Below are 25,359 nucleotides of genomic sequence, written 5' to 3'. Positions count from 1 at the left end.
TACGCTAAATGTGTGTTCCTAGAAAAGTTACAGTGGTTTTTATAAATGGAACATTGAAAAAGGAACTGATAAAACTGTTAAATATATCAAGGAACTTGTCCATATACATTACAATGTACATAACCATTCCCTACATTATCTAATAAATTCAGATTTCTGTATGTTTTCTTAAAGTAGGACAGGTTATGAGAGGGCAAAAAGAACAATTCAAAAGATAAGCATATCACACATCAGTGTGTGATAAACACATCATGACATTTGTGAACCACAGTCAGACTTATTTTGGTTAACCTGATCTAACTTAATTACATGCATTTAGTATGAAGGGCAACACAATCATATAAAGTGCATTTCTTATCATCTCTGCGGTCTTATTAACCTGATGACATTGTCTTCCTAAAGTAGGTTTGGGTATAAGCAAATAAACTATCCTCACCATTAAAGAAAGCACAGGTAGGTGCTTGCCTTAAAAAAAAGGTAGTAGTTACTCTATAAAAGTTCCATTATTCCTTTATATAGCAACTTCACATATACAGAGATATATGTATTATATATTATCTATTTGTCTATTGATCATAAAGTGTATCTTCCTTTTGATTTCCTTTTACATCTACTTCATTTTTTAAAATTTATTTCATTAATTAATTTATTTTTGGCTGCATTGGGTCTTCGTTGCTGCGTGTGGGCTTTCTCTCCTTGTGGCGAGGGGGGGCTACTCTTCGTTGCGGTGCGCAGGCTTCTCATTGTGGTGGCTTCTCTTGTTGCGGAGCACGGGCTCTAGACACGCGGGCTTCAGTAGCTGTGGCACGCCGGCTCAGTAGTTGTGGTTCGCAGGCTCTAGAGCGCAGGCTCAGTAGTTGTGGTGCATGGGCTTAGTTGCTCCGTGGCATGTGGGATCTTCCCAGACCAGGGCTCGAACCCGTGTCCCCTGCATTGGCAGGCGGACTCTTAACCACTGCGCCACCAGGGAAGTCCCTACATCTACTTCCAACCTGTTATTCTTTTGTCTATGATTCCTGATGGGACAGAACTTAAGTGTCTTGACAGTAATAAGCTGTCTAAGAAATTCTAAACCATCCTCACATTGTGATTCTTGGGTCCATATGCCCATCAGGACAGTCCCCTTCTCCTCCCCTCTCCCCTCCATTAATGTTCTCCTGTTGATTTGTCAAAGGCTTTGGGGACATACATATTAGATGAGTAATTATGCTATTTTTTTCCCCGAGCAGCTGGAAAGATTAAGGAGAGACAGGTGTCATCTTTAAGTAATATAGGAAGTCCAGCTAGCAAAGCTCAGCCAAGGGATGGCGAACGTTAAGGGTTCCTAAATCAAGGATTTGTTTTGGGCTTTAGAATCTCATTTTATTTGGCACAGTTTTCCCCTCTGTACTTTGAAATGTGAAAGCCTGGGGGTAAATAACCAGTACAATTCACAAATCTTTTATCCTGTATTTTATGATTTTCTCCATGTCATCCCAGCTCTAAACAAATAAAATGGAATAATTTAAGTGAGCAAATAATATATTTTTATGGTCCCAAATCAGAGGAGATAAGAACATATTAATATCTGGCTGGGCATTTGGAGGGGCAATAGGGACAGGGCTAAACAAATTCAAGAAGGATTTTTTTGTGCATGACCTATATGGAATGGAGCATGAAAGTGAATCATGGAAGCCAAGGGAGGAGAAATTTGCAATAGGTAAGTGGTGGTAAACCATCAAGGCTTATCAAGGATGAGGATTGAGGGGAAACTTTTTTGATTTAGCAAAAAGGGAAACTCTGAGAACTTCAGGAGAACTTCAACAGAGTTGTAAAAGGTAAATAACATATCAGTGAATGGGTCCGTAAAATGCTACCAGCAATGAAGAACCAACAACTTAGTGTTAGGTAAGAGTTTATCAAAGTGTGTTGTGTAGGTCACCTGAATGAGGTGCTGGGCCTCCATCCTAAGCCGACTGAACAATCTTCCCCAGGTGATTTTTATGCACAATAAGGTCTGAGAACCACTGCTGAAGAAAAAAAATCACCAAAAAAGGGGTTTTTAAGAAAGCTTCTCATTCCTTCTGACTTTACTACCAGATCAATTTATTTGCTTCATATTTAAAATTTTATTATTGTTCTCAATAGCCAGCAGCAGTAAAGTACTGCTTGAGTTTGAATCCCAGCTCCATCACTTATTACTTGGGTAAGCTACTTGACATTTCTGGGCCCTAGTTTCCTCATTTATACAATGGGAATAACAGTACCTATCCTGTTGAATTGACGTGAGGATTAATGAGACTTTATGTAAAGCACTTAGCACTGTACTTGGTACATAAATGTTCAGTAAAATGTTAGCTATTTTCTTCATCAGGTTTCTTTAATATAGTCAAGGTCTAAGTAAAAAAAAAATTATAATAGCCAATAAAAATCATACATCTCTACCCAATCCCCTCAGAGTAAGAAAAAGAAGTCACTCACAACAATTGAGAGGCGTCTAAACTGGTAGAAATGGTAGAAGTCAGAGAGCAAGATAGATTGGGAAGCATCATTCAGCACCCTAAGGTACCAAACTGGCTGTGTCTTAATGAAGAACTCCCTTAAGTATTTTCATCAAGGAATCCACATCCAAATAAGTAACAGGTCAGTTCCTCATCTAGCTATCCCTTGTTTACATTAAAGCAAGAATCAAGGAAATTACCCTGCTACCAGTTTTAACTCACTGACTACTGCAATTTTTGTTTTGTTACCACAAAGAGATATTTTTGATAAGAGACATTCCTAAAAGCCCCCACGTGATCACAGGTCAATGAGTAAAAAGAAACTATCAGTTGAACTACAATATTTGACAAGTTTTGACCTATCAAAACAGTAATTTCAGTATGGTTTGTTTATTAAGTACTTAGAAAGAGATGTGAAAATTTGTTGTAAAACTATTTGGTTAAGCACTACTAAAACAATACACTTACAAATCACTCTGGAAAGCTTAAAGAGAGAGTGCATTACAAGTCAGAATATAGTTAACACTATGCCACTATTGTTATAAATTATAGTTATAATACTCATAATTAATGAAATAACAACTTTCAAGATATGGGTTCACAGAGGTTAAGTTACTTGCTCCAAATTAAACAGTGGGAAGAGCCAAACTAGAACCAATATCAGTCTCTTAACAAATTGTGTCTGCTTTGTGTATCAAGTTTCCATGAAAAATCTGCTTTTCTTACAGAGCTTCCCATCTCAAAAATGGCACCATCACTGGGTCCAGCTGTTTCAGGCCATAAACCTTGGAGTCACCCTTGACTCTTCTCTCTCACACACTATATCCATTCCATCAGCAATCCTGTCCTAAATCCACTGATATCTCACTCCACCATTATTAGCTTAGTTAAAGCACCATCATTTTTTGCCTATACCAGGGCAGCAGTCTCCCAGGTTTCCCTTATTTCATTCTTCCTTCTTACTCAACAATCTATTTCCCATACAGAACCTAGACCAACCTTTCTAAAACACAAACCAGATAATATCACTCCCTGCTCTCAACACTCTGTTGTAGGTTGATTTTTCCAACTGCATATGGAACATTCTCCAGGACACATCATACGCTAGGCCATAAAACAAGTCGCAAATATTTAAAAGGATTGAAGCCATAAAAAGTATGTCTCTGAGCACAGCAGAAGTGAAGCTGTTGAAATTCTTTTAAATAACAGAGAGAATTTTGACATATTCCAATTATTAGGAAAGTAAGTAACACACTTAGAAAGAACCCATAGGTCAAAGAAAAAAATCACCAGGAAAAATATCTTGAATTGAATGAAATGAAAATACAACATAACAAAATTTATGGGTTGCAGTTAAAGCAGTGTTTAGAGGGAAATTTATAGCTTTAAATGCCTGTGTTAAAAAAGAAGAAAGGTTTCAAATCAGTAACTTGAGCTTCTACCTTAAGGATTTAGAAAAAGAAGCATAAATAAACTCAAAGCAAGCCGAAAGAAGGAAATGATAGATTGGAGTGGAAATCAATGAAAAGCGAAAATAGAAAAAAGAAAAAGAAAAATCAATGAAATCAAAAGTTGGTTCTTTGAAAAGGTGAACAAAATTGACAAACCTTTAGCTAGACTAACAAAGAAAAAAAAGACAGAAGACATAAATGACTAAAATAGAAAATGGAAGAGGGAACATCACTACTGACGAACAGAAATTAAGAGGAGGAGGAGGAGGAGGAAAGATTAAAGGCAGTCAGATTTTTTTTTTCCAGAAAAAAAAATGTACTTATCTTTATCACACACAAAGAATGACAGAAAGCAATGGTAAAATGCTAACATCTGAGGAATCTGGGTAAAGAGTATATGAGAATTTTTTGTACTAATTTTACAACTTTTATGTCTGAAATTATTTCAAAATAAATGTTTTAAAGAAATTAAAAATAAAATACTATCAAAAGAAAGCAGGTATAGCAATATTAATGTCAGACAAAATAAAACTCAAAGCAAAAAGCATAAAACATAAGAAAAAGGGCTACTGGATAATAATTTGAAAATACAGTCTACCAAGATATAATATCATAAACCTTTTTGTACTTAATAACATAACTTTAAAAATCAATCAACAAAAATATAAGGGAAAACAGACAAATTCCAATCACAGTTGAATACTTTTAACTATCCTAGAAATTAACAGATAATATAAAAGGCATTCAGATTTGAAAGGAAGAAGCAAAGCTGTCTTTACTTGCAGGCTGCATTACCCTGCATGTAGGAAACCCCAAGAAATCCATACACAAAAAACTACTAGCACGAATAAATGAGTTCAGCAAAGCTACAGGATACCAGGTTAATATTTTAAAATCATTCATAGTTCTATATACTTAGCAATGAAAAATCTAAAAATAAATCAAGGAAAAATTCCATCAACAACAACATCGAAAAGAATAAAATACTTAGGAATAAGTTTAACAGAAGTGGTGCAAACCTTGTACACTGAAAATTACAAAACATTACTAAGAAAAATTAAAGGTTATCTAAATAAATGGAGAGACGTTCCAGGTCCCTGGATTGAAAGACTCAATATTATTAAGATAGCAATTCTCCCCAAACTGATCTATAGATACACAATACCTATCAAAATCCCAGAAGAATTTTTGTAGAAACAGACCAGCTGAACCTAAACTTAATATGGAAATACAAAGGATCCATAATAGCCAAACACTTTTGAAAAAGAACAGAGTTGTAGGACTTACACTACTAGATTTCAACATTTACTATAAAAGCTGTAGCAATCGGACTTCCCTGGTGGCACAGTGGTTAAGAATCCACCTGCCAATGCAGGGGACATGGGTTCGAGCCCTGGTCCGGGAAGATCCCACATGCCACGGAGCAACTAAGCCCATATGCCACAACTAATGAGCCTGTGATCTAGAGCCTGCGAGCCACAACTACTGAAGCCCATGCACCTAGAGCCCATGCTCCTCAACAAGAGAAGCCACCGCAATAAGAAGCCTGCGCACCACAACAAAGAGTAGCCCCTGCTCACTGCAACTAGAGAAAGCCCGTGTGCAGCAACGAGACCCAACACAGCCAAAAATAAATAACTAAAATAAATAAATTTATTTAAATAAAAAAAAAAAAAAAGAAAGAAATGGGGAGTCCCATGACAAATCCTTACACTTACGGACAACTGATTTTTGACAATGGGTGAAGGATCGTCTTTTCACCAAATGGTGCTGGGACAACTGGATAGTCATATTCATAAAGACGAATTTAGATTTGTACTTCATTTGTATTTCACAAAAATCAACTCAAAATGAATTATAGACTTAAATGTAAAACGTAAAAATATAGGAGAAAAAACTGTGCTCATGGATAAGGCAAAGAGTTCTCTGGTACAACACCAAAAGCATACTCCGCAAGACAAAAAGTTGGTAAGTTGGACGTTATCAAAATAAAATATGTTTACGCTTTGAAAGACACTGTTAAGAAAATGAAAAGGCAAGCTAGAGACTGGAAGAAAATATTTGCAAATTATGTGACTGAGACAGAACCTGGATCTAGAATATTTAAAGAACTGTTACAATTTGGCATAAGACAACCCAATTTTATAATGGGCAAAGATTTGAATAGGCATTTCACCAAAGAAGAAAAACACATGCCTAACAAGTACATTAAATGATGCTCAACATCTTTTCAACCTGATCTCAGTTATCAGGGAAATGCAATCAAAGCACAATGAGATATTTCATACCCCAGCACTAGAACGGCTATAATAAAAAGATAGTGGGCTTCCCTGATGGTGCAGTGGTTAAGAATCCTCCTGCCAATGCAGGGGATACGGGTTCGAGCCCTGGTCCGGGAAGATCCCACACGCTGCAGAGCAACGAAGCTCATGAGCCACAACTACTGAGGATGCGCTCCAGAGCCCACGAGCCACAACTACTGAGCCTGCATGCCACAACTACTGAAGCCCATGCGCCTAGAGCCCGTGCTCCACAACAAGAGAAGCCACCGCAATGAAAAGCCCACGCACCACAATGAAGAGTAGCCCCCGCTTACAGCAACTAAAGAAAGCCCACGCGCAGCAACGAAGACCCAATGCAGCCAAAAATAATAAATAAAATAAATTTTAAAAATAATTAAAAAAAAAAATAGTAACGTGTTTTAAAAAGCCCTTACCAGCTACTGAACTGTATGCTTAGAAATGGTTAAAATAGTAAATTTTATGTTATGTATATTTTACCGCACACGCACACAAAGCCTTTACCAATACTTTTTTTTAAAAAAAGATGAAAAAAGCAGGAAAAACCAAAGCCAAACCCCCCCAAATCTTCCATCTTTAGATGGCTTCTCTGGTGATTTCTATCAAATATTTAAAAAAGAAGTAACACAATTTCACGTAATCTTTTCCAGAAAACAGAAGAGGAGGAAATACTTCCAAATTTACTTAAAATGAGGTAAATTTAAATGTATAATTAAAGGCATCATGATTTACTTTTTGCAGAAAGTGCATTATTAAAGTATAAAAGACATAAAGTATTGGACCACAAGTCTTGAGAACTGGGTTCCAATCCAGATTTTGTTACCAACTAGTTGTATAATCTTTAGCAAGTTACCTCATCTTGTTGGGCCTCGGTTTCCTCATTTGTAAAATAAGGAGACGTACCAGAGAAATCCTTTCCATCCACATAATATAATTCTATGGTACATTTATTACATAAAATTTTGTTTAAAACTTGCCCAATTCTAAGTTGGTATAACCCTTCTGGAAAACAACATGGCAATATGTAGTAAGAGCCAGTTCCTCCTCTTTGGAGAAGTTTTTCAATTTTTGGATATTTTTCTTAGGGATATTTTTCAGCCAAAGCAAAAGAATACATAAAAAGATGGTCACTTTAACAACTCACATGTCCAAAAAGAGTGGAATAAGATAGTAATACAAAGAAATATCAAATTACTAAAAATTAGTATGAAGATGATAATGAAAAATATTTTTGTTAGATAATAATCAGAATATAAATGAGTTAAACTATAAAAATGTACACAGTATATAAGTATGTGCCAAATAAAATGTCATATGAGCTATAATGAAAGGAGTATTAGAGTTGTGAGTCTAAAGGTTTTTTTAAATTATAAAGACTTTTGAAATGTTGAAACATTATATACTCAAAAAGAAAAAACCAAAAACTTGTCCAAAGGATAGAGATACAAAATATCAGGATTATGCTGATGAGGTTCTAAATTGCCCTGGCTTGACTAATGCTTCCTAAGAGTGGTTATGAACCTAGGGCTCCCAGCTGAAGTCTCAATGATTAAAACTTTTATCAACTGATACTGGAATTATCAACAGTATTTTACTTGTCCTACTCAGTGTTGAGATAAAGCCTGAAAGTCTTATGATTTTACCAAATACCCATTAAAATCCAGATATAATACTGGATAGTTCAAAATCCTTATGCCTCATTATTTCGTTTATCACTGTAGCTCCCTTTCAAGTTCTCAATTTAAAATTTCTCAGGCAACCTTCATTTTTAAATGTATCAGCCACAAAACTATTCGAGTTATACAACCACCAAATTTCCTCTAAAGTAAGAATAGTGAAAAGAACGGAGTATCTAGCTTCCTGATTTTCCTTTGTATTTCTATGGCTGTTTGCTAGGATGGGAACTTCGAGAAGGTCAGCAGAGAGAATACTTGGTAAATGCTACCGTGCACAATCCTCATAAAAGTAGGTTGAACCATATGAAATTATTTGTGTAGGTCAAAAATTTGACTATCAGCAGTCTCATATGGCTCAACGTAGGTCAGTGCCTTTTTTTTTAATTAAGAAAAACTTTATGTCCCCTTTGAGACTCTGTAGAATCACTGTCAAGGACTCTCCTTAACCCTCTCAATGAGTGTATTTACGTGAATCCTTTTTTTCAGAACCAGAATTTAAGCAATTAGTTTTTGCTTGTTTGCATTAAAATGCCAAAGCCATAAGCAAAACCAAGAAGTGTTTTAACAGAAGCCAACCAAAGAATAAGTATCAGAATTATATTGTTCAACTCAATTTCTGTCAAAGCCATGTTTTTCCTCACAGAAGCAATAAGTTTTGGTGCCAACATTTTCAGAGCAACGCTTCTTCCACTTCCAATAGAAATCAATCCCATTTTGAGAGCATCTTACCTGAAACTACCATAGACTATAAGTAGAATGGAAATCAGAAATGTAGACACTTGACTGGAATCCACCAGGGAATAGGCCCTAGAGAAATAAGAGGAAAAAAATCTTAATCACATGGCAGCAAGTCCTCATGGAGTTTACAGTCTAATGGATTTCTATAAACCCCACTAAGTTTTATTTTTGTCTTTAGGAAGGAAAACAGGTATAAATTAGCATTAACAAAATACATAATTAAAACATAGATCTGCTAGCTTAACATAAAGAGTAAACCGTGTAGATTCACAGCTATTATTAGTTAACATTCACAGGATGTTAAATGACATCAATGTAAAAAATGCCATCTCCGTATGATAGGCAATATGTGCTTCCACTCCCAAGTTAAAAAGTACCAAAACATCTACCAACTCTGTACACTTGAATTATCAATAGTATTTTACTGGTTTTGCTCAGTGATGAAGTAAAGCCTGTGTCTCTCTCCTGGATTCTAGTTTTATTTTTATAACTGCCTATTGGTTCTCTCCATCTAGGTGTCCCACAGAAGGTTCTTTAAAGTCAACAGGTCCAAAACTGAAGTCATTATTCTTCCCTTCATACCCAAATGTCTTAAGGAATGATATCATGATTCCCTCAGCATTCTCGACACCCTGTTCTCTTACTTCCCACATGTGACGACAGTCAGTAAGTCTCACAAGTTCCACTTCCGCAAATACCCTACTTCTCTCAATCCTACTGCCAATTCCTTAGCTCCTTTCTATGGCTTGACTATCAGAGATCTTTTTTTTGGGGGGGGGAGGGGCACATCGCTCGGCTCATGGGATCTTAGTTTCTGGACCAAGGATCGATCCCAGGCCCCCTGCAGTAGAAGCGCAGAGTCCCAGGGAATTCCCAATGTTTGCAAGTCTGTCTTCAGGAATTCACCGTTCACACTATCCATTCATGTTATGGATTTTCCTAAAACAAATTTCTCTTCATTTTTTTCCCTCAGTAAATATTTAATGATGCTTCTGTGCCGGGCACTCTGCTAGCCCCCAGGGACGTAATAAAAAACAAGACTGTCTTGGTCTTGTCCCTGAATGTCTTTTCTAAAGGAATTTAAAAATTAAATTTTGTTCTAAAGCAATGAAAACAAAAGTTAACATAAGCAAGTGAATATAATTGTTGAAAATGTTATAAATTTTCAACAAGTACAGGGTACCTTGAGAATGTATAATAGGTGGATTCTACCTAAGAACTAGGGGTGGGGGGGCTTCCTTGGGGGGGCAGATGAATGAGAGAGACACAAGACTCAACAAAATAGGATTTGGTGATTGTTTATGAGGCTAAGAGAGGATCCCCAGGTTTCTGCTAAGCAGCTGATGCATGGCTATACCATTTGGCAAAAAAGGCAACAGAAGGAGCAGATTTGAAGTTCTGGATGTGCTGAGGAAACAGTTGGGTATCTGGGTCTAGAGTTCAGAAGCAGCTCTAAGCTAAGGATACATATTGGGAGTTCATAACCTTCCACATGGTAATTGAAGCCGCGGGTGTGGGTGAGAAGAGGACCCAGGATGAAAGCCTGAAAATTCAGAAATTTAAAGATCAGAAAGAAGGAGGAGCTGCAAAGAAAACAAAATGAAACAGAGAAAGAGGAAGAAAACCCAGGATAGCACGGTAACTGATGAAGTGTCTTCAAAGAGCAGCAGGATCAGATGAGATGCTGCCTGAACTTAAATTGCTCTACCCCTCACCAGCAGTTAGCTTTCATTTGCGTTAACTACTTTGCTGATGTAATTAATTTTAAAGTGAATTAAAGTGAGATTGAGCAGCTTTTCGTATAATTAAGGGCCAATAGGCATTTTAAAAAGCAATTTAAAAGTTTTTCAGACTCCTGATCTCATGAAGGGAGCCTGTTTTTGGGGGGGGGGGGCACTTTTCTTTTGATGATGTTTTACTTAGATGACTTAGCTTTTCTGTACCCTTCATGTTCTGAAGCATACTGCCATTCCCTAAGAGGTAGATTAAATATTTAAACTTCCCAAACTCAGTGTCTTAAGGTTTGGTACTATTGTTTCTTTCTTTTGCTATAACTCTCAAATCAATGGAGACTCTCCAGAGACATCACTTAAGACTTCTAGAAGTCTGGGTTGAATTTTGGTTAAACCAGCTCTTCCTCCTCCACAGATTCTCTATGCTGTGCTCTACTCTGTGTGACTAACCATACTTAGTCACTGACTTTCCTCACAATCTGTTTTTCAAGGTGCAGTCTTGGCCATGTGTTAAACACCTTACGAAGAGACTGATTAGCACTACAGTTCTCATCTCCACTTTCTGGCGATAAGCATGCTACCCACTGCAGAGCTAAATGCATGGTTTCAGAAAAAATGTTCTGATGTTTCATTTAATGGTTTCTTCTATACTGGACCAGTTTATTTTTCAAATAAATCTGTACCAAGAAAATCTGGTTAAAACTGACTCCTAATATAGCTCATGGTATTTTATAATTTATAATAAAACTTTTTAAAAAGTTTGAACAACTTTGCAAACTACCAAATATCACATAATTAGAAGTTATAATTTATTTCACAGTGTTATTTGTAATTTCATAAATTTCAACTCAAACTACCATTATGGAAGTTTTACAAAAAGCCTTTTAACAAAAAGAATTTATTATAAAATACAGAACATGGATTAAAATCAAAGGCCAGCAATCTTATTTTACAGCCCTCTGTATCCTATACTTCAGACTCTACCAAAGCATCAACAGAAATGTATCATCTCTCAGGCCCTCCCACTGAGGTGACTGTTTCCAGAGATGCTGGATTCACGATAAAGAAAGGAGAAATTACTCTACACTCTGAAGTAAAGGAATTCTTACAGAAATGCAAAAAGAAACTACATACGTGCATTTGAGACACGCTGAAAGCAGGTTAGCCAAACGTACTAAAAACAGACTTGAAGACTTTGCCAAATAATGTATTAGTATAAGTCAGCTGTTGAGTTGAAACATTTTATATGGTCATTACGAAAACCATTAATTCTTTAACTACATTCCCCCAAGTCTTAATAGACAAAGAGCTACCAGAAAGTTCTCTCATATATAAAGTTATATTTCACACCCTAAGATTTTTAGAACCATGCTGGATTTTAGGAGCTGCTCTACAGTCAAGCATCTATTTCTAGCTGCTTTACCAGCAAGTGCTTAGACACATATCCTGCTAAAAATCATGCCAAACTGAGACACAGAGAGTTCTGTTCTATAATGTGTTCTATGTGTCAGCCTGCCAGCTATACAATGAAAGCATTCTTGTCCACCCAACAAACCAAGCAACTACTATTCCAACCCTGCACACTGACCTAGAATAGCACTTGGCAAACTTTTTGGTCTTGAGACCATCTATACTCTCAAGGACCCTGAGAGCTTTTGTTCCTGTGGGTTACAGCTATTGATATTTACAATACTAGAAATTAAAAGTGAGAAAAAATTTAAATGCTTATTTACTAATTCATTTAAATATAATAAAACCATTACACGAGCACATAAATTATATTTTTAAAGGAAAGATAACTATTTTCCAAAACAAAAAATTTAGATGAGGGGCATCCTTTTACATTTTTGCAAACCTCTTTAATGTCTGGCTTAAATAGAAGATAGCCAGATTCTCATAATTGCTCCTGCATTCAATCTGTTGCTGTATGTTACTTTAGTTGAACTTTATGGGGGGAAAAAAATCTGGCCTTACACAGATGTGTAGCTGGAAAAGGGAGGAATATTGCAATAACCTTTTCAGATAACTGAGGATATTCTTCTTTGATACTATACTAAAATTCAACAAGTGGTAATTTCTTAAAGGTTACTTGCAGCGTGGAATCTGAAACCTTATCAGTGAATTAAAAAAAAAACTATATTACATTAAAATCCCATGGACTATATTATAGTTGAATGGATCTTTTACCCATGGATGATTTTGTAACATCACGCATTGGTCACCTGGAAGACACCGGTCACTGAGTTATGCAGCTCTTCCAGATGTTGTTACATTTCATTACACAATATCTGAAAAACCACATTTGTTAATTTCACTTTTTAAAAAATTTTATTTTATTTATTTATTTTTGGCCGCATTGGGTCTTCGTTGCTGTGCGTGGGCTTTCTCTAGCTGTGGCGAGCGGGGGCTACTCTTCGTTGCAGTGTGCAGTCTTCTCATTGTGGTGGCTTCTCTTGTTGCGGAGCACAGGCTCTAGGCATGAGGGCTTCAGCAGCTGTGGCAGGTGGGCTCAATAGTTGCGGCTCACGGGCTCCAGAGCGCAGCCTCAGTAGTTGTGGCACACGGGCTTAGTTGCTCTGCAGCATGTGGGATCTTCCTGGACCAGGGCTCAAACCCATGTCCCCTGCATTGGCAGGCAGATTCTTAATCACTGCGCCGGCCAGTGATAATGGACACAAAATTTCCAAAATTCCTATTTTCATGCAAATTTTATCACTGGCAAAAATAACTTTTTTCCCCCTTGAAGTAACAGGCTCACTTCATTCATTTTTGAGAAACTGTCTGCCACACACCCAAGTGTGAATAACTCCATAGTTTGTCCACTAGTCATCCTTCAAGTAAAAATGGAAGGTTCCAAGAAAAAAGTAGCTAGTTCAGCTAGCATTTTAAATGACTGCACAAGTGTTTTTCTTAAGAAAACCAATGGTATTTTACTATATAGCAGAAGTGCTGAATAAGAACTTTTTAAATTTTAATTGAAGTATAGTTGACTTACAATATATTAGTTTCAGGTGTACAACATAGTGATTCAGTATTTTTATAGATTACACACCATACAAAGTTATAAAATATTGACTGCACTCCCTGTGCTATACATTACATCTCTGTGACTTATTTATAACTGCCGGTTTGTACATCTTAATTCCCTTCACCTATTTCGCCCTTTTCTCCCCTGTGGTAACCACTAGTTTGTTCTCTGTATCTGTTTGTTTTGTTATATTCGTTTGTTTGTTTGGTTTTCTAGATGCCACATACAGTATTTGTCTTCCTCTGTCTGACTTATTTTACTAAGCTAAACACCCCCAGCAGGTCCATCCTTGTTGTCACAAATGGCAAGATTTCATTCTTTTTTATGGCTGAGTAATATTCCACAGTGTGTGTGTCTATGTATACATACACATGCCCCCACATCTTCTTTATCCATTCATCTGTCAGTGGGCACTTAGGTTACTTCATGTCTTGGCTATTGTAAATAATGCTGCTATGAACATTAGGGTGCATTACCTTTTCGAATTCGTGTTTTTGTTTTCTTCAAATACCCAGAAGTGGAACTGCTGGATCATATGATAGTTCTATTTTTAATTTTTTGAGGAACTTCCATGCTGTTTTCCATAGTGACTGCATCAATTTACATTCCCACTGACAGTGCACAAGGGTTCCTTTTTCTCTACATCCTCACCAACTCTTGTTATTTCTTGTCTTTTTGACAATAGCCACTCTGACAGGGGTGACTGATACCTCATTGTGGTTTTGATTTGTATTTTCCTGATGATTAGTGACACTGAGCATCTTTTCATGTGCCTGTTGGCCATCTGTATATCTTCTTTGGAAAAGAAGGTCCTCTGCTCATTTTTTAATTGGGGTAAACTCTGCGTTTTATTAGAAAAAAACAAGTGTGCTCAAGGATTGAGATTTAATAAAAGCAATTTTCACTGCTTTGCTCTAAGTGAAACTGCCTTTCTTTTTTTTTTTAAGCAGTGTGTGCATGGTGGTGAAGAATACAATGATTATTAGTTCAGTTTGGTGCCACTGTGTTGATTCATGTTACAGCAGCACAGCAATGGTTTTTTTAAACGCACCACTGCTTTTCACTGCAAGAAAAAAAATGTCAAAATGAAAAAGGCAAATAACTTTATTAGCATTATGAAAATAGTCTGACCTTGTAGACTCCCTGAAAGGGTCTGAGTAAACCCCAGTGATCCACAGGCCACAATTTGAGAACTGCTGCCTTATACATTTCCCCACAAGCCCTGGCTATATAAACTGCTAGTATTTTCTCACATGCAATTCTAACACATCACAAAACACCAAGGGTAGCTACAATTTTTTTGTGCTTTGCAAAATATCTGGCTTCAAATACATTATGCAGAAAATGACATATTCCAGGCCTAAGAAATGTTACAATCTTTCTCTTCATGGTGGAGTATATTGAAACAGAATTTAATTTGTATTTTTATCAAAAATATTGTCTATCATAAGGTCCACAATAATTCTCTTCCACATCTTTTCTTATTTTAAGGGAAAAAACCAAGTATGTATTCTAAGCATAGTAATGGAATAGGTGTCTCATCAAATAAAATTTTAATAAATTAAATCCATGTTTAAGATACAAAAAGACAAAAAGTAAGACAGTCATTTAAGAAGGTTACAATCTAGTAAAGACACACTGTACAAGGCGGCAGAATGTAATGTTTAATAGAGAAACAAAGTGCTATGGGACCTAATCAAACTTATAAGCTTTTGCACAGAAAAGGAAACCATATATAAAACGAAAAGCTAACCTATGGACTAAGTCCCCAGTATAATCAAGGCAGCTGTGAAGCAAACACTGCATTTCTTCCTACAAGAGATTACGCGGTGCGAGCTCAGGAGCAGACGTTGGGTTGCTTTCCAAATGAGGGTGGGATGGGGTTTGGAGAACTTGGAATTCAAATATGACCTGTGTTATAGTAGCTGCTTAAATTTTTTTTAGCTGCCTTTTGATGAATTAAGGTATGGAAGTTTGCTGCTGTTTCCTATGTGAAAAGCTGTATCAGTAATCAGAATAGCAATATTTACCTGCAATAGTATTTAGTGCTGAATCAAGACATCAATTGATGTGATGTGACTAAATAAATCTTAAAATACATATATAATTGCAATGTTGGTGCTTTTAAAGTTTTAGAAAACTTTCATCTTTAAATTTGGCTCTCTGAAATAAAATTCTACTATAGATGGGATGTTACATTTAACTGTAAAACAAGCTTCTAGCATTTGGTCAAAAATAAATGAAAAGTATAGCCAAATCAGAAATCACAAACCACAAACACTTCTTTGTCCTTTTCTTAAACGTGCAGATCTTAAACACCATTTTAAAAAAATTTAGTGTTATTTTAAAAATTCAAATAATAAGAAATGTGAAATGATGAGTCCCATTTTTAATAAAAGTGGAATTATGTGATATATTGGTCTTCAGCCTGCTTCTTCCTGTAACAGTTTTCCATGCTGTTCTTTTAAATTTCTTCATAAACAAAACACAATGACTGTATTAAAAAAAAAAAAAAGGTGAGGGAATTCCCTGACGGGCCAGCGGTTAGGACTCTGCGCTTTCACTGCCGGGGCCTGGGGTTCGATCCCTGGTCGGGGAATTAAGATCCTACACGCCACGCTGCACGGCCAAAAAAAAAAAAGTTGATTCACCTCACTTGTTTCAGTTAACTTCATCTATAGAAGGGGGATAATAATGTAAAGTATTTAATACAGCACTTGACACACTACTCAATAAAAGACTTGTTATTACTTAGAGGAGGGGGTCACCAGCCTATATATATAGCGCTATGGGTTGCCACACACCAGGAGTGGACAAACCATGACCTACTGCTATTCCAATAAACAGAGCCGAGCTCATTCATTTGGGTACTGTCTATGGCTGCTCTAGAGCTTCACTGGCAGAGGTGAAAACAGTTAACCCTTGAACAACGTGGGGGTTAGGGGTGCCGGCTTAGAGCTGGCCCTCTGTATCCGAGGTTCATCTGTATCTGTGGATTCAACCAACCACGAACCGTGTAATACTGTAGTACTTACTACTGAGAAAAATCTGCCTTATAAAGTGGACCCGCACAGTTCGAGTGGACCCCCATGTTGTTCAAGGGTCAACTGTAGTTGTGACAGCGACCATATGGCTCACAAAGCTCAAAATATTTACTATCTGACTCTATACAGAAAGAGTATGTCAACCCTTGCTGTTTACTATTGTTACTGCACAAGGGTACCTGACCTAAGTTAGTAACCTCCACCCCAATCACCTTAGAAGTACTAGGTGCTTGCTACCCTGCTCTATCTTCTGCTGGCTTGTGCCCAGGGATGAAGGACCGCCGTTCCCCTGGCTCACTGCATCCCCTTGCTTCTGGGTCTGTAAGTAATAAATCTTAAGACTATTTCCTTGGTGTGGGGGTATTGAAACTGCACCCTCCATCAGAATGACCCTGTGGATTTCACTTCCTCAAAGTGGGAGCTCAGATGCTGAGGAAACTACCTGGGGACCCCGTGTGGGTGGTTTGTCCCCCTCATCCATCAGGTCAAAATCTACATGTTCTTAATTCAATACACCAGCTCCAGCTTCACAACACAGTAGGTGACAAAGTGTGGATTCAAATCCAGACAGTTTGAGCCCAGAGCTCTAAAGTACTCTGTGCTAAATATCTCCCAAAAGCAGACACTCAGCTGTCTGGAGAGGGCTCTTCTGTCCTTAGCAATAACAAGAATATTTAATACCCTTGTTTTTTTCTAGAGATATACACAAAGAATTAATGACTGAAGTCTTTAGCTCAAATTAATCCACTATCACGCCTCTAAAAAGATTCAGATCAAATAACTACTGTCCAGGACTCCAAGAGGAGGGGAAAAACCCCAATACAAATATACTGTTAGAAACCTAAACAATAATGAGAAGCCCTGGGTGATTTTACTTGTGAATTTTCTAATTAATCTTGACAAAAAGTGAGACATTCATAAGATGAATGTCCAAATTTTAAAGTCACACTAAGAAAAGACTACTTTTAGTTGGTAGTTATAAAGGATGCTGGACTCTATTCGATAGTTGGAGACTTCTGCCACTTGTGAGAATATTTTCAGAGAAAACTGTTGGTTTAGTACGAGTCAAACTCCTGTTTACAAACAGAGATTAAATTACGGTGTTTTAAAAGGTTGGGCTATATAAATTCCCCAAAACTTTCAGTTTTCCTCTACACACAGGTGCCGCAAACACTCAGACAAATGTTACCTGGCCTCCCGTAAATAATAAACATGAGAACAACCTTTAAAAGGTGAGTAATTCATTAAAAAGTGTCCAAAGCCCTATCTGAAAGGCCTATGAGACCGAGAAATAAAACTGCTGTTACAGTAACAGTAACAGCAACAACAATAGCTAATGCTCTTGGGGCTCTCACTATGTGTTTAGACACTGTACTAGCTGTTCACATCTAACTCATTTTATCTTCACAACATTCCTTTGAAAAAGGCACTCTTATCATCAGCTCTAGAGATGAAAATACTGAAGCACAGAGAGATGAACTAATTTGCCCAAGGAGGAATAAGAGCTAGCATGCCAACCCAGGTAGCCTGTCTCCAGATCTAGAGGTCACACTCTAAACCATTTCACAATATAGTAGTAACCCCCTTATCCACCGTTTCACTTTCCACAGTTTGCTACCTATGGTCAACTGCAGTCTGAAAATATTAAATGGAAAATTCCATAAATAAAACAATAAGTTTTAAATTGCACATCGTTCTGAATAGCGTGATGAAATCTTGCACCGTCTTGCTCTGTCCTGCCTGGACGTGAATCATTTCTTCATCCAGCATATCCACTCTGTATACCTACCCTCCCATTAGTCACTTAACCTTCTCAGTTATCAGATCAACTATCATGGTATCATAGTACTTGTATTCAAGTAACCTTTATTTTACTTAATAATGGCCCCTAAAGCGCAAGAGTAGTGATACTGCCACAGTAAGATATTCTCTTACCGTGCTTAATTTATAGCAAAATGGTACAGTCACTTTAGCATCAGTTTGACAGTGTCATATAAAGGTAAACAAGTTAGCATATTGACACAAGAGAAATGAAAATATATATCCACACAAAATCCTAAATGTGAATGTTTACAGCAGCTTTATCCAAAATTGCCAAAAACTGGAAACAATCCAAATGTCCATCAACTAGTGAAAGGATAAACAAACTGGTACCTTTATACAGTGGAGAACTACTCAGCAATAAACAGATACAAACTACTGAGCAATGCACTATGTATGTATGAATCTCAAATGCATTATGCTCAGAGAAAGAAGGCAGACTCAAAACACTACAAATATATCCCATTTATATGACATTCTAGGAAAGACAAAACTGAAGGGAGAAAAAAGAGACTAATTGCCAGGGGTTGGGGGTGGGAGGAGGGATGATTACAAAAGGGCATAAGGGAACTTTGGGGGGCAATGGAAATGTTCTATTTCTTGACTATGATGGTCCAAGACTATGTGTGTTGTCAAAATTCACAGAACTCTACTCCTAAAAAGAGTGAATTTTACTGTCTGTAAATTATACCTAAAGAAATCTGACTTTTAGAAAAGTAGGGGGAAAAGGGATGACTAGCTGATGTATTAAGAACATATTATGACTTCCCTGGCGGTCCAGTGGTTAAGACTTCACCTTCCAATGCAGGGGGTGCGGGTTCGATCCCTGGTTGGGGAGCTAAGATCCCACGTGCCTCGCGGCCAAAAAACCAAAACATATAACAGAAGCAATGTTGTAACAAATTCAATAAAGACTTTAAAAATGGTCCACATCAAAAAAAAAATCTTAAAAAAAAAGAACAGATTATAGAAGCAACCTAAGTGTTCAACAACAGATGAATGGATAAAGAAAATGTGGAACATATATATAAAATATATTTCATATAAAAATATATATAAATAAAATGACTACTCAGCCATAAAAAAAGAATGAAATTTTGCCATTTGCAACAACATGGATGGACTTGAAGAGTATTATGCTAAGTGAAATAAGTCAGACAGAGAAAGACAAATATTGTATGATACCACTTATATGTGGAATCTAAAAAATACAACTAGTGAATATAACAAAAAAGAAACACAGATATAGAGAACAAACTAGTGGTTAACAGTGGGGAGAGGGAAGGGGAAGAGGGTAGAGGATTAAGAGGTACAAACTACTATGTGTAAAATAACTAAGCTACAAGGATATATAGTACAACACAGGGAATATAGGAATACAGTCAAAAATTTATACTAATTATAAGTGGAATATAACCTTTAAAACTGTGAATCACTATGCTGTACACCTATGTAATATTATACATCAACTATACTAAGTAAGTAAATAAATAAATATCAACCTTGTGGGGGGAAAGAACAGATTATAGTGCGGTAACGCAGAAGCAGAGAGAACAGGCTACTGTGATAATTCAGGCACAAGATGACAGATGACAGATGATGGCTGGCACTGGGGTAAAAGTCATGGTAACGGTGAGAAGTGATCTGATTCCAGTTATATTTTGAAGATAAAGCTCTGCAGAATTTCCTGATACATTGAACATGGAGCATGAGAGAAAGAGGAGCAAAGGATGACTACCATGGTTTTAGACCGATCAAGTGGAAAGATGGAGCCACCACCAACAGAGATGGGAAGGCTACAGATGGAACAAGTGTTGGGGGGGGAGGAAAGGGGGTTGGGGAGTGGGGATCAGGAACTCAGTTCTAAGTTCTAGTCTGCTGTAAAATAGAGATTATGCCATTACTTAACTCATAGTTTGTTTTGTTTCTGTGAACATCACTGCAGTCTCCATTTCAGTTGGAAGTCCTACTATGCAGACTTTGCTGTGACCCTAGAAGGAAGCCCAGCCATCATACAGTTCTGTTCATTGCAGCTTGATGGGTCTACCAGCTCTCACCCCCAAGTTAAACATGTTCCTCTTTTACAAAAGGGGAAAATGTGTTCACTATCTTTGGCTCCTTTAATCAGGTTCCACTTACACCACTCTTGAAGAAATTCCTCCATGTTACTATTTCTATATTTCACTCCTTATGTTCAATGTTTATCCCACTAGTTTATGCGAAGGAGAGGTTGTATACTTTGGGAATTCATGTCTGAATCACTTATATTTCTGATACAGCTTTTCCTTCCTATTATGGAGTTTTTCATTTCTACTAGTAAAGTGTGTGCTTAATAGAAAAAAAACAAAACAAAAACTTTTTGTTCTCATTTCTCCCATCTGTTAGCAGTTCCTCCTAAGTTCTGTAGCTCCTGATCCTTTTTGCAGAGTCTCTCTATTCTCTCCTTTACATTGACTATCATTTTAATCTGAGAGTTGAGAAGAAAAAAAAGCTACTATAGATTCCCACTGAAAGGTTTTCTTCTCTGAAGAGAATGCCAGTGCTGTTTCCTACGGTAGCACTGTCACCTAGAAACCAAAATTCTCAGCTGACATAACATTTCAGGGCTAATCTAATTCCTAGGAAACTACTTGGCACAGTTCAATACATAAAAACCAGCAGTACACTTGCCTTTATACCACCAACAATCTTAACTCTCAAATTGTAAATTCCTAATAGTAATTATAGCTCCTTGGCTTTATTGACCATTTAATATGTGTGGGGTACTGTGCTATGTGCTTTATTTATTTTTTTAACATCTTCATTGGAGTATAATTGCTTTACAATGGTGTGTTAGTTTCTGCTTTATAACAGAGTGAATCAGCTATACATATACATATATCCCCATATCTCCTCCCTCTTGCGTCTCCCTCCCACCCTCCCTATCCCACCCCTCTAGGTGCTCACAAAGCACGGAGCTAATCTCCCTGTGCTATGCGGCTGCTTCCCACTAGCTATCGATTTTACATTTGGTAGTGTATATATGTCCATGCCACTCTCTCACTTCGTCCCAGCTTACCCTTCCCCCTCCCCGTGTCCTCAAGTCCATTCTCTACATCTGCATCTTTATTCCTGTCCTGCCCCTAGGTTCTTCAGAACCTTTTTTTTTTTTTTTTTTTTAGATTCCACATATACGTGTTAACATACGGTATCTGTTTTTCTGACTTACTTCATTCTGTATGACAGGCTCTAGGTCCATCCACCTCACTACAAATAACTCAGTTTTGTTTCTTTTTATAGCTGAGTAATATTCCACTCTATATATGTGCCACATCTTCTTTATCTATTCATCTGTTGATGGACACTTAGGTTGCTTCCATGTCCTGGCTACTGTAAATAGAGCTGCAATGAACATTGCGGTACATGACTCTTTTTGAATTATGTTTTCTCAGGGTATATGCCCAGTAGTGGGATTGCTGGGTCATATGGTTAGTTCTATTTTTAGTTTTTAGTGATGTTGAGCATCCTTTCATGTGTTTGTTGGCAATCTGTATATGTTCTTTGGAGAAATGTCTATTTAGGTCTTCTGCCCGTTTTTGGATTGGGTTGTTTGTTTTTTTGATATTGAGCTGCATGAGCTGCTTGTATATTTTGAAGATTAATCCTTTGTCAGTTGCTTCATTTGCAAATATTTTCTCCCATTCTGAGGGTTGTCTTTTCATCTTATGTTTTCCGTTGCTGTGCAAAAGCTTTTAAGTTTCATTCAGTCCCATTTGTTTTTGTTTTTATTTCCATTTCTCTAGGAGGTGGGTCAAAAAGGATCTTGCTGTGATTTATGTCATAGAGTGTTCTGCCTATCTTTTCCTCTAAGAGTTTGACAGTGTCTGGCCTTACATTTAGGTCTTTAATCCATTGAGTTTATTTTTGTGTATGGTGTTAGGGAGTGTTCTAATTTCATTCTTTTACATGTGGCTGTCCAGTTTTCCCAGCACCACTTATTGAAGAGGCTGTCTTTTCTCCACTGTATATTCTTGCCTCCTTTATCAAAAATAAGGTGACCATATGTGTGTGGGTTTATCTCTGGGCTTTCTATCCTGTTCCATTGATCTATATTTCTGTTTTTGTACCAGTAACATACTGTCTTGATTACTGTAGCTCTGTAGTATAGTCTGAAGTCTGGGAGCCTGATTTCTCCAGCTCCGTTTTTCTTTCTCAAGATTGCTTTGGCTATTTGGGGTCTTTTGTGTTTCCATACAAATTGTGAAATTTTTTGTCCTAGTTCTGTGAAAAATGCCACTGGTAGTTTGACAGGGATTGCACTGAATCTGTAGACTGCTTTGGGTAGTAGAGTCATTTTCACAATGTTGATTCTTCCAATCCAAGAACATGGTATATCTCTCCATCTGCTTGTATCATCTTTAATTTCTTTTATCAGTGTCTTACAGTTTTCTGCATACAGGTCTTTTGTCTCCTTAGGTAGGTTTACTCCTAGGTATTTTATTCTTTTTGTTGGTAAATGGGAGTGTTTCCTTAATTTCTCTTTCAGATTTTGCATCATTAGTGTATAGGAATGCAAGAGATTTCTGTGCATTCATTTTGTATCCTGCCACTTTACCAAATTCATTGATTAGCTCTAGTAGTTTTCTGGTAGCATCTTTAGGATTCTCTATGTATAGTATCATGTCATCTGCAAACAGTGACAGCTTTACTTCTTCTTTTCCTATTTGGATTCTTTTTATTTCTTTTTCTTCTCTGATTGCTGTGGCTAAAACTTCCAAAACTATGTTGAATAATAGTGGTGAGAGTGGACAACCTTGTCTTTTTTCTGATCTTAGAGGAAACGGTTTCAGTTTTTCACCACTGAGAACGATGTTGGCTGTGGGTTTGTCATATATGGCCTTTACTATGTTGAGGTAAGTTCTCTGTATGCCTACTTTCTGGAGGGTTTTTATCATAAATGGGTGCTGAATTTTGTCAACAGCTTTTTCTGCATTTATTGAGATGATCATATGGTTTTTCTCCTTCAATTTGTTAATATGGTTTATCACATTGATTGATTTGCATATATTGAAGAATCCTTGCATTCCTGGGATAAACCCCACTTGATCATGGTGTATGATCCTTTTAATGTGCTGTTGGATTCTGTTTGCTAGTATTTTGCTGAGGATTTTTGCATCTATGTTCATCAGTGATATTGGTCTGTAGTTTTCTTTCTTTGTGACGTCTTTGTCTGGTTTTGGTATCAGGGTGATGGTGGCATTGTAGAATGAGTTTGGGTGTGTTCCTCTCTCTGCTATATTTTGGAAGAGTTTGAGAAGGACAGGTGTTAGTTCTTCTCTAAATGTTTGATAGAATTCGCCTGTGAAGCCATCTGGTCCTGGGCTTTTGTTTGGTGGAAGATTTTTACTCACAGTCTCAATTTCAGTGCTTGTTATTGGTTTATATTTTCTATTTCTTCCTGGTTCAGTCTCAGAAGGTTGTGCTTTTCTAAGAATTTGTCCGTTTCTTCCAGGTTGTCCATTTTATTGGCATATAGTTGCTTGTAGTAATCTCTCATGATCCTTTGTATTTCTGCAGTGTCAGTTGTTACTTCTCCTTTTTCATTTTTAATTCTGTTGATTTGAGTCTTCTCCCTTTTTTCTTGATGAGTCCGGCTAATGGTTAATCAATTTTGTTTATCTTCTCAAAGAACCAGCTTTTAGTTTTATTGATCTTTGCTATCATTTCTTTCATTTCTTTTTCACTTATTTCTGATCTGATCTTTATGATTTCTTTCCCTGTGCTAACTTTGGGGGGGTTTTGTTCTTCTTTCTCTATTGCTTTAGGTGTAAGGTTAGGTTGTTTATTTGAGATTTTTCTTGTTTCCGGAGGTAGGATTGTATTGCTATTAACTTCCCTCTTAGAACTGCTTTTGCTGTGTCCCATAGGTTTTGGGTCGTCGTACTTTCATTGTCATTTGTTTCTAGGTATTTTTTAATTTCCTCTTTGATTTCTTCAGTGATATCTTGGTTACACAGTAGCGTATTGTTTAGCCTCCATGTGTTTGTACTTTTTACAGTTTTTTTCCTGTAATTGATATCTAGTCTCATAGTGTTGTGGTTGGAAAAGATACTTGATACAATCTCAATTTTTTAAAATTTACTGAGGCTTGATTTGTGACCCAAGATGTGATCTATCCTGGAGAATGTTCCATGAGCACTTGAGAAGAAAGTGTATTCTGTTGTTTTTGGATGGAATGTCCTATAAATATCAATTAAGTCCATCTTGTTTAATGTAGCATTTAAAGCTTGTGTTTCCTTATTAATTTTCTGTCTGGATGATCTGTCCATTGGTGAAAGTGGGGTGTTAAAAGTCTCCTATTATGATTGTGTTACTGTCAATTTCCCCTTTTATGGCTGTTAGCATTTGCCTTATGTATTGAGGTACTCCTATGTTGGGTGCATAAATATTTACAATTGTTATACCTTCTTCTTGGATTGATCCCTTGACCATCATGTAGTGTCCTTCTCTGTCTCTTATAATAGTCTTTATTTTAAAGTCTATTTTGTCTGATATGAGAATTGCTACTCCAGCTTTCTTTTGATTTCCATTTGCATGGAATATCTTTTTCCATCCCCTCACTTTCAGTCTGTATGTGTCCCTAGGTCTGAAGTGGGTCTCTTGTAGACAGCATATATATGGGTCTTGTTTTTGTATCCATTCAGCCAGTCTATGTCTTTTGGTGGGAGCATTTAATCCATTTACGCTTAAGGTAGTTATCGATATGTATGTTCCTATTACCATTTTCTTAATTGTTTTGGGTTTGTTATTATAGGTCTTTTCCTTCTCTTGTGTTTCCTGCCTAGAGAAGTTCCTTTAGCATTTGCTGTAAAGCAGGTTTGGTGGTGCTGAATTCTCTTAGCTTTTGCTCGTCTGTAGAGGTTTTAATTTCTCCGTCAAATCTGAATGAGATCCTTGCTGAGTAGAGTAATCTTGGTTGTAGGTTTTTCCCTTTCAACAGTTTAAATGTCCTGCCATTCCCTTCTGGCGTGCAGAGTTTCTGCTGAAAGATCAGCTGTTAACCTGATGGGGATTCCCCTGTATGTTATTTGTTGCTTTTCCCTTGCTGC

General features: G+C 37.0%; 1 protein-coding gene across 1 annotated transcript in view; it reads right to left on the bottom strand.

Annotated features, from left to right (window-relative positions):
* Window positions 1-25,359, bottom strand: part of SPPL3 (signal peptide peptidase like 3) — a 115,852-nt gene that overhangs the window by 34,228 nt on the left and 56,265 nt on the right. Inside the window, exon 2 of the mRNA XM_061169216.1 lies at window positions 8,637-8,714. Within this exon, the coding sequence (XP_061025199.1) occupies window positions 8,637-8,714 (78 nt within the window). The remainder of the gene's footprint in view (window positions 1-8,636; window positions 8,715-25,359) is intronic.

Source organism: Eubalaena glacialis, chromosome 15 (genome assembly GCF_028564815.1).
Source record: "Eubalaena glacialis isolate mEubGla1 chromosome 15, mEubGla1.1.hap2.+ XY, whole genome shotgun sequence".
NCBI lineage: Eukaryota > Metazoa > Chordata > Mammalia > Artiodactyla > Balaenidae > Eubalaena > Eubalaena glacialis.
Note: the sequence above shows the minus strand (reverse complement) of the source record. Positions and strands in the feature narration are given on the sequence as shown.